Source organism: Sinocyclocheilus anshuiensis, unplaced genomic scaffold, assembly GCF_001515605.1.
Source record: "Sinocyclocheilus anshuiensis isolate Anshui unplaced genomic scaffold, SAMN03320099.WGS_v1.1 scaffold249, whole genome shotgun sequence".
Taxonomy (NCBI): Eukaryota; Metazoa; Chordata; class Actinopteri; order Cypriniformes; family Cyprinidae; genus Sinocyclocheilus; species Sinocyclocheilus anshuiensis.
The window spans coordinates 1167481-1180703 of NW_015540871.1; the positions used below are offsets into that span (position 1 = coordinate 1167481).

Here is a 13223-nt window from a genome sequence, read left to right on the forward strand (position 1 = left end):
TTGTTAAATTATAATAAAAGTAAGCAGAACATTGAATTAGCAGTGGAACCAATCACTAAATATATTCCTAAAAGGGAGAGAATTACAATAAAGGTTAAATTATGCATTTTACAGAAAATTGTGTCCATTCTGCACTGCCAAATAAAGTTAAATGAACAAAGCAATGCATGTATGAGCAATAGGTACACAATTTAGCAATTGTATGCCTATCAAAGGGTGTGACAGTTTACATTAAGGACTATGTAAATAATTTCAACATGTTTATTTATTCAATCCCATCATGAGGCATAACCCACTGTGGTGAAAGGACAGTGGAACAGTTCATCGAAAGGCTATTTGAAACTTCACATCTCATTAAGGGTGCAAATTGTGTTTTTAAAGCTACAGCACCAAGATTTGACTGATTCTGAAATTATAATCCAGTCTATGTGAATGAGCATCTTTTCCCACACAACTGCAGTGACAATGCTCTTAAATCAAGTCAGAGAGTAAAAAGAAAACAATTCTTTCATGTGGTCAGTAGGACAAAGTCAAATATTGAAGATAACACAAAATATAGGTCAGTTCACTTGCATCTTTCTTTAATTAACATAGCAATTTTGGGACAGTTCAGTTAAATAAACTCTTAATTACTGGAGCTTTAAGTCTAAATAAATTACACTGCTAAGGGTATCCGGATATATCGATGAAAAACAAAACAAAACTGTAGTTTACAATTAATACAGATAACAAGCTGACAATATTTATGAATAGAATTGGGAGGAAAAAACTACAAGGAAATGTCTGTTGGCTATGAAATATGATAGTAAAGAAATCAGGCACTTTTCAAAAGAGTCTGCAGTATAAAGGAGCTGGATATCTGTATAACCACATAACACAAGATGTATGGGAAACAAAAATACACAGATTTAAAATTCACATCAACCGTTTTCAAATAATACAAGAATATCTCTGTGTGACAATTAAAATCTACCTTCAGCAACTGTTAACACTATTGTACCACCCAGTAAAATCGTACAACACAACTCAGAGAACCCTAAGAACAATATCTGATAATAGAATAAGGTGGTGGCAGTATTGGATCGCAAATCTATTCCAAACATTTGATGGATCCCAACCCTCATGGCATACAGACACCATGAACTCAACACAAGCGGTAAATACTGTCCCTGTTTTAAGACTTTGATTTAACTAAGGAGAATAATCTAAATCTCAATCAAAAAAGGACACTGATCATTTGAAAACTATTTTTCTATGCCCTGCCCTGGTTATTAACCAAATTATTTTAGTTTCAAATGAAAAAAAAAGAAAGAAAGAAAAAGTGGGAAAAAAAGACATTTGGGATTTTAAAGCAGTTCACATACACTCTCATGGAGAAAGAAAACCTAATGGGATCTCAGTTGGCCAGAGGTCACCAAGTAGTCACTTCCTGTCAAGGAGGATCCTCACATACTCTGTCAGATTTCATTAACCATTACATTTCTGTAACTCTTCTTCACAATTAAACAAAACAAACAAATGTAACTTTTTTTCTGAACTTGTATCTGCCATAATCACAATGTTGAATAAAAGATAAGATCACCTTTTTGTGGGTGAAACAAACAAATAAAAGCATTTGCAGCAGGTGGCATTCCAGAAGGGAGAAAATGCGAGAAAAAAAAAAGAACTTTAAACGGAGATTTGACTAATCCTGGTGTGCTCTACATAAGAGTCCAGTTCAAGCCTGTGTGTAGCATGAAGGATGAAGGGAGAACAAAACAACCAACAGAGAATGAAAAAGCCTAATGAAATGGGATCAAATGCCACAATGAAAAACAGCAGGCGCATATAAAGTGTTTTTTTGGCTTCCCTATACTCAAATGCTTGAAATTAACGAGGGAAAACAGAATCTGAAACTCGATGTCAATTAAGATACATCATCATATACTGAATAGATAGACTACATGACTGCTAACCCTGCCACTGATTTCCTTCCATTCAAAACACTGTTATACAGAAACGCGAAGCAATTTTGGAGGAAAGAGACAATCCCGACAGACCTCGTTAGTTCAACATCTGTTCACATGACAGGCATCTGTGGCACAAAGATTGGCTCGTTTCTCAGGCAAAAATAACAACCAGCCTTATGGTAAATCTACGATGGATACGAACGTGACAGGGTACGGCACAAATAGAAAAAACAGATAGAGAGAGAACACTGAAGTGAATGGGCACCTGGGTGTTGGAAAATGCATAAAGAAAAGTAAGAAAATAAAGCGGATTTGCATTGGTGGACCCTGCAATAGAGGAGGAAAGAGCCTAGTGCGCCTCAGACCGACAGAGATACAAAGCTGTTGTACTGCTGTATGTTTCGCTTCAGGATATCTGAGCAGGGGCCGAGCACGCGTTCGAACCGGGGACGGTCAAGTTTTACGCACTTCAGCGGGCCACGAGCTACCACAGTGGCGGCACGAGGCCGGTTCATGAGCAGAGCAATCTCACCTGTTGAAACACATATGGAGGAAAATCAGAAAAGAGCCATAGAGAAACAAACAAACACGTACATGGAATCAATATGTAATTACATTAGCAAAGGGATTTCTGGAATGTTTAAATATATGCGGCATGAGCAATTTTCAAGAGAGTAAAGAAAATTGCATTTACCGAAGTAGTCAGATGGTGCTAGTCTTCCAACCTCTACAAATTCCTCATTCTCCGACCGCCGCTGCAGGACTGCTGCCGAACCCTGAGGACACAAGTCTAAATCAATACGTCTGTTCTTCCATGACGCCTCTCTGAGGTTTTAGGGCTACACTTTCTACAACAATTTCATCATTATTTACATTTTTGGTGAAGTATACAAAACCATATGACTCTAACATAAAAAGTTGTTGGAGAGACATTGTAAAAAATTAATAGATTTAACAAGGAAAGCTACCTCAAGGATAATGAAAAATTCATCTCCTGGTTGACCCTGCACAACAATCTTCTGGCCATCTTCAAACTGGACTGTCTCGAGGGCATCAGCAACTGTCAACCGTTCCCATTTATCCAGAGACTCTACTCACAGAATGTTAGCATGTTATGTCTGTTGGCTTTTTTGTTATATATACATAAAAGAAAATTCATCAAACTCACCCAAAATGGAGACTTTGCTAAGGAATTCCTCATACATTTTTCTCTTTCTCAGAGTACTTCCCTGAGCATGCATAGAAAACAAGATTAAGCAGGAGAGGAAAAAAATAAAAAAATCACCCCCCAATAAATCATAAATATATATATATATATATATATATAACACAGCATATACAGGCTCTCCAATACTGGTCACCCACTCATTGTTGACGTACACCTGTCAAAAAACAACGGTACTTACAAATAGATCCGTCATTATAATTCACATGTATGCATTATTATATTACATCCTGATTCTTCGCTAATTTGAATGCATTGCACTTACATCCATTTCACCTTGGTCAATAACATAAAAATTGTCACCCTCATCCCCTGAAATGAAAAATAAGATACATTAATCAAATTATTTTTCCCATTTTTACACATTCAGCTTCTCCTAAAAAGAAGCCTTACCTTGTTGAATGACGGTCTCTCCTGCAATGTAGGTGACTGAGAACATGGCGTCAAATATGTCACTGTGAAGATTAAAATCAGTTGTTTCCAATAAATGAAAGACTATATACGTTACACTGAATATTTCAATCTAATTATCAAAACCTCAAAATGTGTCACCTTCTTTCATTGTCATCAAGATGAGCAAAAAGCACATTCTTTTCAATCGCTTTAGCAAGAGCAGCCATAGTTTTATAGTCTTTAGGAATAACCTGTGAAAAACAGCAAAAACTCTTTTCTAAGTAAACAGCAATTGTACTGAAAGTAGAATTCAGCACGACAATAATATTATTGCCATGGAAATTCTTAAAGTCCCCCTGTAGTGAAAATCAAGTTTTTTATGTTGTTTATTTGTCTATGTGGTGTTTTTAATATGCTTTTAGACAACCCATGTGCCAGTCCATTAATCAACACCATTGCTGAGTATTTTCTCCTTAAAACTGTAGTTTCCCAAAGTAACCCGCAGCAACAGTGTAAAAGTAGCCCGGAGTCAGACCCACTTCTCCCGCATCGGCGTCTGCACTTCACACGCGTATGTATGCTCGCGGGCACGAATTAAGAAACACAAACGGCTGTATTCGAGTCTTCAAGGCATTTTGAGGACACAACATCGTCAAGTAAGTAACGTTAATGAATATTACAGTATTCACTGTAGTTGTCCGCTATTAAAAACATAGTTTTATCAGTCATTATCCGTGTATGCCATTGTTTTGCGTTTACTACATTTCAGTGAATCAGGAGGCGCTAGGTGTGAGTGAGTGGAGGCGGGGCTAATTTGCATATTCATAAATCAGCGTATAGTAAATGAGGCAAGGGTGTTGAGTTACATTCAAGCTATTTTAAGGCATGAGAAAATTATTTTCACAAGAAAAAACATTTAAATATGTAATTTTGATGATCAAAGATAAGTTTTAAAGTTTTAAGGGATAAAATATTTGACTACAGGGGGACTTTAAAGAATGAGATACAAAAGCAAATACAGATTTCTGGTGGGGGAAAAAAAGTTACCTTTCTGACATAAGATGCTGCATCTTCCTCAGTGTAGACCTCTGCACTGATGGCACCGCGGCGCCGTCTGCCCTTAACCACAGGGTTCATGGGAGGAGAAACCTCATCTTCACGGGAGTCTGAGCGAGAGCTTGACTTCTGCTGGCTGACGAATTGTTTAGCTTCCTCCTGATACACATAAACACCAATTACGGCACTGAAGCTTACTTTTCAAGGGTAAAGAATATTTGTAAAGAAAACCAAGCCTAAGAGCATGCAGTTTCCCTTGAAAAATGACTGACCTTCTCAAGCCTCTCAAAGTACTCTCTGAGGAAAGCCATGGGCCTTTCAGGCCTGTTAGTGCACAGCTGCACAATGCAGTCCTTCAGCAGCTGCTGGACGTTGTGCTTCTGCACGTAGCGCTCACATTCCCGCAAGCTCCTCTCTTCTTCACTGCTCGTACTGCTGGACGCCATGGTGACCTGCTGACTCCACACATGCAATTCACATCAGCTCATGAAACCCAACGAATCTGGAGCAAATCCAGTCCTTCTTCATCAAAAATTAGACAAAAACATCATTAGACCAACTATTTGCATTGAAATGTGAAGATCTGACGTTCAACATGAAATGGAATATTGAGGGCAGGGCCATATCTAGCTAGCAGTAGACTGACAGTTGAAAGCGAGCGGATGTTCTGTTCATGCGTCAAACTGACGTCATCAGAGAAGGAACATCATTCCAGAGGAGAAGCAAATCCTCATATGTTGACTAAAGACTATGAAGACATACCATTTTCTGTGGATTAACTTGCACTCAGATTAACTGTTCTCCACAAGACTAGTGCACTGAGTAAATAGGGTCAACTTTGATTACATGTGGACTTTAAATTAAAAAATAAACCGAGATACCACAAAACGTTTTGTACTGTTTTTAATATTTCAGACCAAACTTATGACAAACATTAAATTAGGCAATACATTTGTTTCAGGTTTGAGACAGAAAACATACTCTATTATATTTACACTTCAGTGGTTTCTTAAAAACTATTTCTTAAGAAAGAAAAAACACAAACACACATTTATGATCACGTGTATATTTTTGTGGTTAAAATCACTTCCTACATTTCTTTCAATCTTACAATGACAGTATATAAATATGTGAAATGAAATCGCTACCATGTTTTTCAGTGTTACAAGGTTCGCACACATTTTGACCAATGAACTTTTCCAGTCCATCTGCAATTACAGGATATGGACTAAAAATAATTTTGAAAAGAGAGTTTTCCAACTGATAAAATTAGTTATACATAGAAATGTTTACATTATACAAATATCAATATATTTTTTTTTATGTTCTTCACTTCTATTACTTGTCCTGGCCTAACATTTTTTTTTTTAAGTAAATTACATTAAACGTTATATTCCCAGGTCTTCCATGACTGTGGGAACCATCACGTGACCTCGTGATCATATCGTAAAGAAAACAAAGTACGATAAAAAGTGATTAAAAAACGGACATAGTGCTTGCAAACCAATGTGTTGTCAAATTGCAACAAGTTCAACAGCTAACATGGCTCCTATATTGCGAGCAAGTTACATATCTACTAAATCAGTCAGTGACTAAGCTAATGATCATAGAAAATTCTCTCAAGTAACATTATTTTTTTAAGCAGAGTTGCATTTTGACATGCATACTGTGGCCCCTAGTCCCTAGTCCCCTGAGCTCATAAAATTCGTAGGTCGCATCCCCACAGGCATTTCTCAATTCAACGCTAATCGGTCATGTGAACGTAACATTATTTTAGAGCAGAAAACGCGTGACATTGTAAACACACGCGATTTAGCACGTGTTTAAACGTTAAGCAGCGTGATCCTGCAGCCTTTTCCAGCTCTGTGTTTTCTGTAACCAGTTTTGTCAAGCAGCAAAATACGCCATCTTGCAAGCTACATTATCACAACAACGGAATATTACACTAACCTCTCTAAGAGCCTGTCAGCTCACGCATCGATATCAACAAATGTTACAGCGAAGACTTCTGCTATTAAGTATTCATACCTGAGTCGCTTAGATGAGTTTGTGTACGTGTTTTACTCCGTTTACACTGGCTTTCTCACAGTCCTCGGATGGATGGATGCCTCACCGGAAAAGGTTATGACCAATCACAAACGACGATTGACGTCAATGCGCCTCGATCTGGGAAGCCCGTTACTCCTGACAACCTTAAAGGGCAAGGGCTTGTTTTTGTATTGAGAGAAGATCGAGGTTATCAGACAAGCTAGTTTATTACATTCTGCTTCACATGCGCAATGTATTTAAATCATATTTTACAGTCCTCCTGCCATGACACTGTAATACAAAAGAACAGTATTATTTGATTTGGATCTAATGACAGCTGTAAAGGTTAATGGTTAAGGTTAAAGTTTAAACCCAAGCATAGTGTTGTCCTGATTCAGTCATGGTCATAACCATAACCACCACTGAAATTGCATTCTTTACTTCAACAAAACTAATACTTCACCAACATATCTCTGATAATGGAACCTGTTATGAAATGCAACAGTGAACAGTTAAAAATATACATGTATTTATTTACCAGATACTTTTATCCATATTGACTTACAAAGGAGAATATTACAAGCAGAAAGAATTATTTAAAAATAAAACACAATACAAGAAGTGGAGTGTAATTTAAAGGGATAATTCACCCAAAAATTAAAATACTGTCATCATTTACTTTCCCTAATGTCGTTCCAAACCTGCATGACTTTCTTTCTTCTATGAAACACAAAAGAACGTTGAAGAATATTGGTAACCAAACAGCGTTGGGGACAACTGACTTCTATTGCTTGGGATACAAAAAAATCTCAAGATATCTTCTTGTATGTAGGAAGAAAGAAGATAATACAGCTTTGGAACAACATTAAGGTGAGTAAACGATGACAGAATTTTCATTTTTGAGGGAACTATCCATTTAAGTGTAAAAAATAATATATATTTTTTTTAATATAACCCATTATCATAAGACTGTACAGGCCAGGTGCCTATGTCAGAATATAAAGACACACCCTCTCTTATCTCCTCCCTGCTGCCTCTGCAGCCTTTCCTACAACTGCTCAACCTCATTCGTGTCGACTGCCCAGAGTCCACGAACATAGTCTTCCAAAAGCTCTCCAGCACAAGGATATCGGATATATTACAATCTAACAAAAGAGAGGAAGAGATAAAGGTGAGGGCATAGTTAATTGTCCATAGTCAGGTAGGGTTGTTGTTTGCTGTACAAATCTTCAATCACTGCTCAGTCATTCCAATGTACTGTAACTTAACTATATTCTAGTAAGAATTGGAAAGAGAAGAATGGCTCTTTTTTAGTAACACTGTGTACACTTTTAAAGAACATGTTTGTAAAATTTGTTTAATTCACTTGTAATTATGGAGATGTTGTGTTTTGGTAATGATTCCATATCTTGGAAAACGTGACTGTAGTAATAATGTATCATGTGAATGAAAATGTTGAAAATAACTAAGCTCACCAAGGGGAAATGATAACATTTAGAAAATTGACAATCAAGAAGATTTGGGTGGAGAACTCCAAGCTAACAACACTCTGTCTTCCTTTTTTAGTCACATTCATTTTCATGATTGCATACGCTAACATCTGCAGTGCATTCCAGGGTCTCCCTGTTGAAACATGTCCCTCTATAGCTTTGGATTGGAGCCTCTGTCCTGTCATGCCTGGAACAAAGACCGGACACGTAAGAGCAAACTAGTTGAGCTACATTTCAATATAAATTACATCCCTTCAAGCTCCTAATGTTGCTGCCTGCAGTTCCATTTTCATCCATTATAATCTACTCAGAGGAATATCAGATTGTCTTTAGGAGAAAAGCTGCACTTCTTCAAATGTTTACTATGAACTAGTTGTAATATTGCTGCTTTATACATGGGTTTTTGTTTACCAGAAATTCTAATTGAACAGTTTTTCAGGTTTATTTTATGTGCATAAAAACTTTATTATAATAACATTATTAATTTTTTTTTTTTTTTTTTTAGAAATCGCAATAAGCCCCAATCCTCAAATGACGTGCATTGCATTTACACTACTGGTTAAAATAAATCATAATAATTAACACTTTTTTATGTTTTTGAAAGAAACCTCTTATCAGCATATAAAAAAACTATTTCTGAAGGATCATGTGACACTGAAGACTGGAGTATTGATGCTGACAGGTAAGACAAAAGAGAATAGCTGCCACATTAGTCATTAACCCATTAGTCATTACTGTGAGACTGACCCATAAAACAAATATTATCTCAGTGCACCAATGAAAGTCATTAACTAAACACTGTAAACTGTGCAGGTCTGCATTTGAGTTATACTACCTGGAATTTAGTCACAATGAAAGAAGTAGTGACAGACATTTTCTTCTGTATTGTGACATACATCCGAACGAAACAGGTTCAATCCACCGTCATTGATTGGATGGAGGCAGATCTGAATGCAAGCTTGCAAGCTTTTTTCTTTTCTTTTTCTTCTCAATAACATTCAGATATCAAAATTGAATAAAACACCAACAACAAAAACAACTAACTAGGTTAGCTGATTACCCAAAGAGTCCATAGATATTGGCATCAGTTCTTACTGCTGTTAACACTTTCTCTGACAAACGGATGCATTGAGACCTGTTTTCTGGTTTTCGACATGTACCTCATTCTATAGCACTGGATTAAAATATTTAAAATACATATAGTTTCCAATAATAAATGAATATCTCTAACTATTTATTTCATTTTTAGGGATTGATTGGGCCCCAGAGTCCAACCGTATAGTGACATGTGCCTCAGATAGGAATGCCTATGTATGGATGCTTAAGGATGGGGTTTGGAAGCCGACGTTGGTGCTGGTTCGCATTAATCGAGCTGCCACATGTGTCAAGTGGTCACCTCTTGAGAACAAGTTTGCTCTTGGAAGTGGGGCCAAACTTATTTCAGTGTGCTACTTCGAAAAAGAAAATGACTGGTGAGACTTGCTTTTATAAGACCTTTTAACATGAGTTTTGATTTCTCTACTGACTGAGAGACACTTTACATTACTAATCATATGTATTATCTCTTACATAGCCACATCTCTTGTGCAATCTCTCTTGATTGACTCTATAGGTGGCTGAGTAAGCATATCAAGAAACCCATTAACTCCACCGTTCTGAGTCTAGACTGGCATCCCAACAACATACTGCTGGCAGCCGGCTCTGCTGACCTCCACTGCAGGTTTGAATATTCAGACTATTGCTGCACCATGTTGCTTTTCAAACCATTTTGTTGGTAACAGGTCTTTTTTACTGGCATAGAATTTTTTCTACATATATCAAGGACATTGAGGACAAGCCTGGGCCAACACCCTGGGGATCCAAAATGCCCTTTGGAGAGGTGCTTCTGGAGTATAAAGAGTGCGGTGGCTGGGTGCACAGTGTCTGTTTCTCTCCATCTGGTGATGCTCTGGCCTGGGTTAGCCACAACAGCGCCATCAGTGTAGCAAATGCCACACAGGGAAAAGAGTAATACCACCATTTACAACTTACAATTAGCTTTATAGATCTCCATTTCTCTATATAACGCAGAAAGTAAAAGAAAATGATTTGCAAATAATTAGATATATCCTTGATTTCCATGCATCCATAAAAACCACTAGAGTTTGCTGCCTGAAATTAATAATATGCACAGTGTGACCTTTACCAGTCACTTTTAGACTGCCTACATTATGGAATTTTGTGCATTGCAGGGTTACTCAGCTGACAACAGGACATCTTCCATTGCTGAGCATGCTGTATGTCAGTGAGACTGAGATTGTAGCTGCGGTAAGGAATTTTCCATCTCTTATAGATCCATACTGATATATAAAATTCTGTGTCTCCATGGCTTATCAGCCTATTTATACATGCAAATAAACCTTCAAGGGTGTAAGAAGAAGCACTGTTGTGAAATACACTTTCAAATGTTTTCAATGAGTTCAAACTTTATATTATTATTAACAAATGCAACATATATATAAACACTTGTTGCCTTGCTGCCCTATCAACAGCATAACAGTTTAATGATCTACCAAAGAATATTGAGAGCTTTGGTGATAACTGAGTGAACATTACTAATTTTTCACTAGGAATGACAAAAAGTGGAAAAAGCTGGTCAAAAACATACATTTACACACAAACTGACCACCAACCACAACTTTCAGATGGCATATTTCTTTTTAATCCAACTGTCATGGAATCAAACACACATATAATGCATGTAGGGTTGCAAAAAGGCGGAAACTTTATGAAACTTTCCAGGATTTTGGGAAATTTTCTGGGATTTTTTGGAAACTTTTGTGAATTTTTGGAAACTTGAAAATTTTACCAGAATTTTCCCGCCCCTTTGCAAGCCTAAATACATGAAGGTGTCTCAGTAGACAGGATGTGACATGATCATTGGATTCAGGCGTGCCATAGTGCATTCCTACCTCTGTTTAATATTAATAATACCTTTTTATGCATATGTCTGTGGTGGGGATTTTAGGGCCACGACTGTTGTCCTTATCAGTTCTCATACAAGGGTCCTGGATGCTTGGAGTTTGTGAAGAAAGTGGACATTCCCAAGCAGAGCTCCAAGGGCAACATGTCTGCCATGCAGCATTTCCGTAATCTGGACAAAAAAGCGACTACTGAGGAGGAAGAAACCGGGTTGGGCAGTCTGCACCAGAACAGCATCACGTAATATAAATAAAAGGCTTGACGTCTGCAAGCACAGTCTATTTTAGCACCTTTTGCATTTTGCTCACATTTAAGAGAAATTACATTGCAGTTTGCTAAGACTTTGTTTCTACTATAGTCAGCTATGTATTCTGGAAGGGCCGAAAGCCAAGGTGGAGAAATTCAGCAGTGTGGGCTTAGATGGTGCCATGGTGGTCTGGGATTTCAAGGTATTTCACTGTCATTAAACAATATTTTGATATTACTGTTTAACACTAGATTGTCTAAGCAGTCACTGAATGACTTTTAAAATTATATGAAATGTTTTCTACTTAAATTTTATCTTTAGCACTGAAACTCCATGGGATCTGAAAAGAGCAGAAGACAATAATAATCCAGGACCATCTTTTTAAGTTTGTTTGTTTTCTCAGACACTTTTTTTTACCCTTCAGTACAAAAGTTATACTTTAAAGTAATTAAAGCCTATTGATTTTATTATGATGTACTGTGGTGGTGTGGCCGATCCCAAATGTGTGGTATGCAATAGTTTTTGTCATGCAGTATTAATTAATCTTAATAGAGAATGTTTCAAAGTAGTTTATTTAGACAAAAACAAATGATTATTTAGCACCAAAAAGAGAATTGTATGCAATGACTATCATAAAGGCAAATGTTCTATTCAAAATGTGCTGCTAATGTAATAAAAATCTGTGCACTTTTATGTGTTGTGCGTTAAGCAACAAATAAATGAACAAATCATAATTAATACTACTTTCGTGATTTCGTCTTTTTTCCCTCTCTTGCTGCAGTACTACAGAAGATTGTTAGATGCAAATGACTATTATGCAAATGACAGATAAACTGATGAGTGAGCCAGTAAGAGCATTGAACCAATGTGATGAGATGTAAGTTTAGCAGCGGAAATATCAAGTCAAGTCAAGTCGAGCTTTATTGTCATTCCGCTACATGTGTGGACATACAGTGGAACGAAATGTCGTGTCTCGCAGGACCACGGTGCTACATAAATAAACATAAATATAAACATACAACACTAGACGTAAGAACAATTTTTAGACCTACATAGCTAACTTTCTGAAGCAGTAGTCTAACTATACATATACTATAAATAGTTGACTATACATACACATAACCTAAGACAGACTATACAAGTACTTTGCATAATAACTGTAAATGATATTGTGCAAAAGAGGTATTTAAGGTTAAGAAGTAGTGCAATGTGATTTGTGGTGCATTCACAAGTAAACATTTGTGTTATCTTATTAAGTCCTTGTAACATGGAGTGTTTATAAGAAAGTGTCTGGTGCATATAGAGAAAAGAGTGCAGCACTGCAGTTCCCGTACCAGACAGTGATGCAGCTGGTCAGCATATATGAATAAAACGTTAAGAAATTACTTCACTGTATTACATTTAGGCGATTTTTTATTTATTTTAATTTTTTTATTTTATTTTAAATAAATAGCATTTAAATTATGACCGAATTAATGTAAACCGAGAATTATAAATAAATGTATTTATTTTTATCAACCTTGTGTGATGTTTATGACATATTTTATGTATTTTTTAGCAAAATAATTGCTAAATAAACTAAACTGGAACGCATGACATTTCAACAAACACAATTTTTTAATGAAACTTCATCAAAAAACGTTCACAAACAGCAACACTGAAATGGAACTGCAATGTTTTGAAGTCTATTACATAGGTCTTCAACCCTGCTCCTGGGGACCCACTGTCCTGCAGAGTTCAGCTCCAACCAAACACACCTGAACCAGCTAATCAAGGACTTCAGGATCAGTTGAAATGTCACATGCCAGGTGTGCTGAAGCAGGTTGTAAATAAACTTTGCAGGACAGTGGGTCCCCAGGAGCAGGGTTGAAGAC

The 13223-nt window shown here is 36.8% G+C and overlaps 2 protein-coding genes across 2 annotated transcripts; one reads left to right on the top strand and one right to left on the bottom strand.

Annotated features, from left to right (window-relative positions):
• Window positions 1–1870: 1870 nt before the first annotated feature.
• On the bottom strand, window positions 1871–6761 carry LOC107688142 (cAMP-dependent protein kinase type I-alpha regulatory subunit-like). Its single transcript, XM_016485723.1, has 11 exons — window positions 6652–6761; window positions 4896–5078; window positions 4615–4782; window positions 3727–3818; window positions 3568–3629; window positions 3440–3486; window positions 3281–3331; window positions 3118–3187; window positions 2918–3039; window positions 2644–2725; window positions 1871–2481 (listed from the first exon to the last, which is right to left on the bottom strand). Exons 2-11 carry the CDS (start codon window positions 5067–5069, stop codon window positions 2309–2311), a joined length of 1041 nt encoding a protein of 346 aa, XP_016341209.1. The 5' UTR covers window positions 5070–5078; window positions 6652–6761; the 3' UTR covers window positions 1871–2308.
• A 931-nt stretch (window positions 6762–7692) lies between these two features.
• LOC107688143 (actin-related protein 2/3 complex subunit 1A-like) lies at window positions 7693–11729 on the top strand. Its single transcript, XM_016485724.1, has 10 exons — window positions 7693–7822; window positions 8268–8348; window positions 8647–8679; window positions 9391–9613; window positions 9754–9861; window positions 9942–10148; window positions 10373–10448; window positions 11149–11342; window positions 11461–11551; window positions 11671–11729. Exons 2-10 carry the CDS (start codon window positions 8285–8287, stop codon window positions 11674–11676), a joined length of 1002 nt encoding a protein of 333 aa, XP_016341210.1. The 5' UTR covers window positions 7693–7822; window positions 8268–8284; the 3' UTR covers window positions 11677–11729.
• Window positions 11730–13223: the final 1494 nt, after the last annotated feature.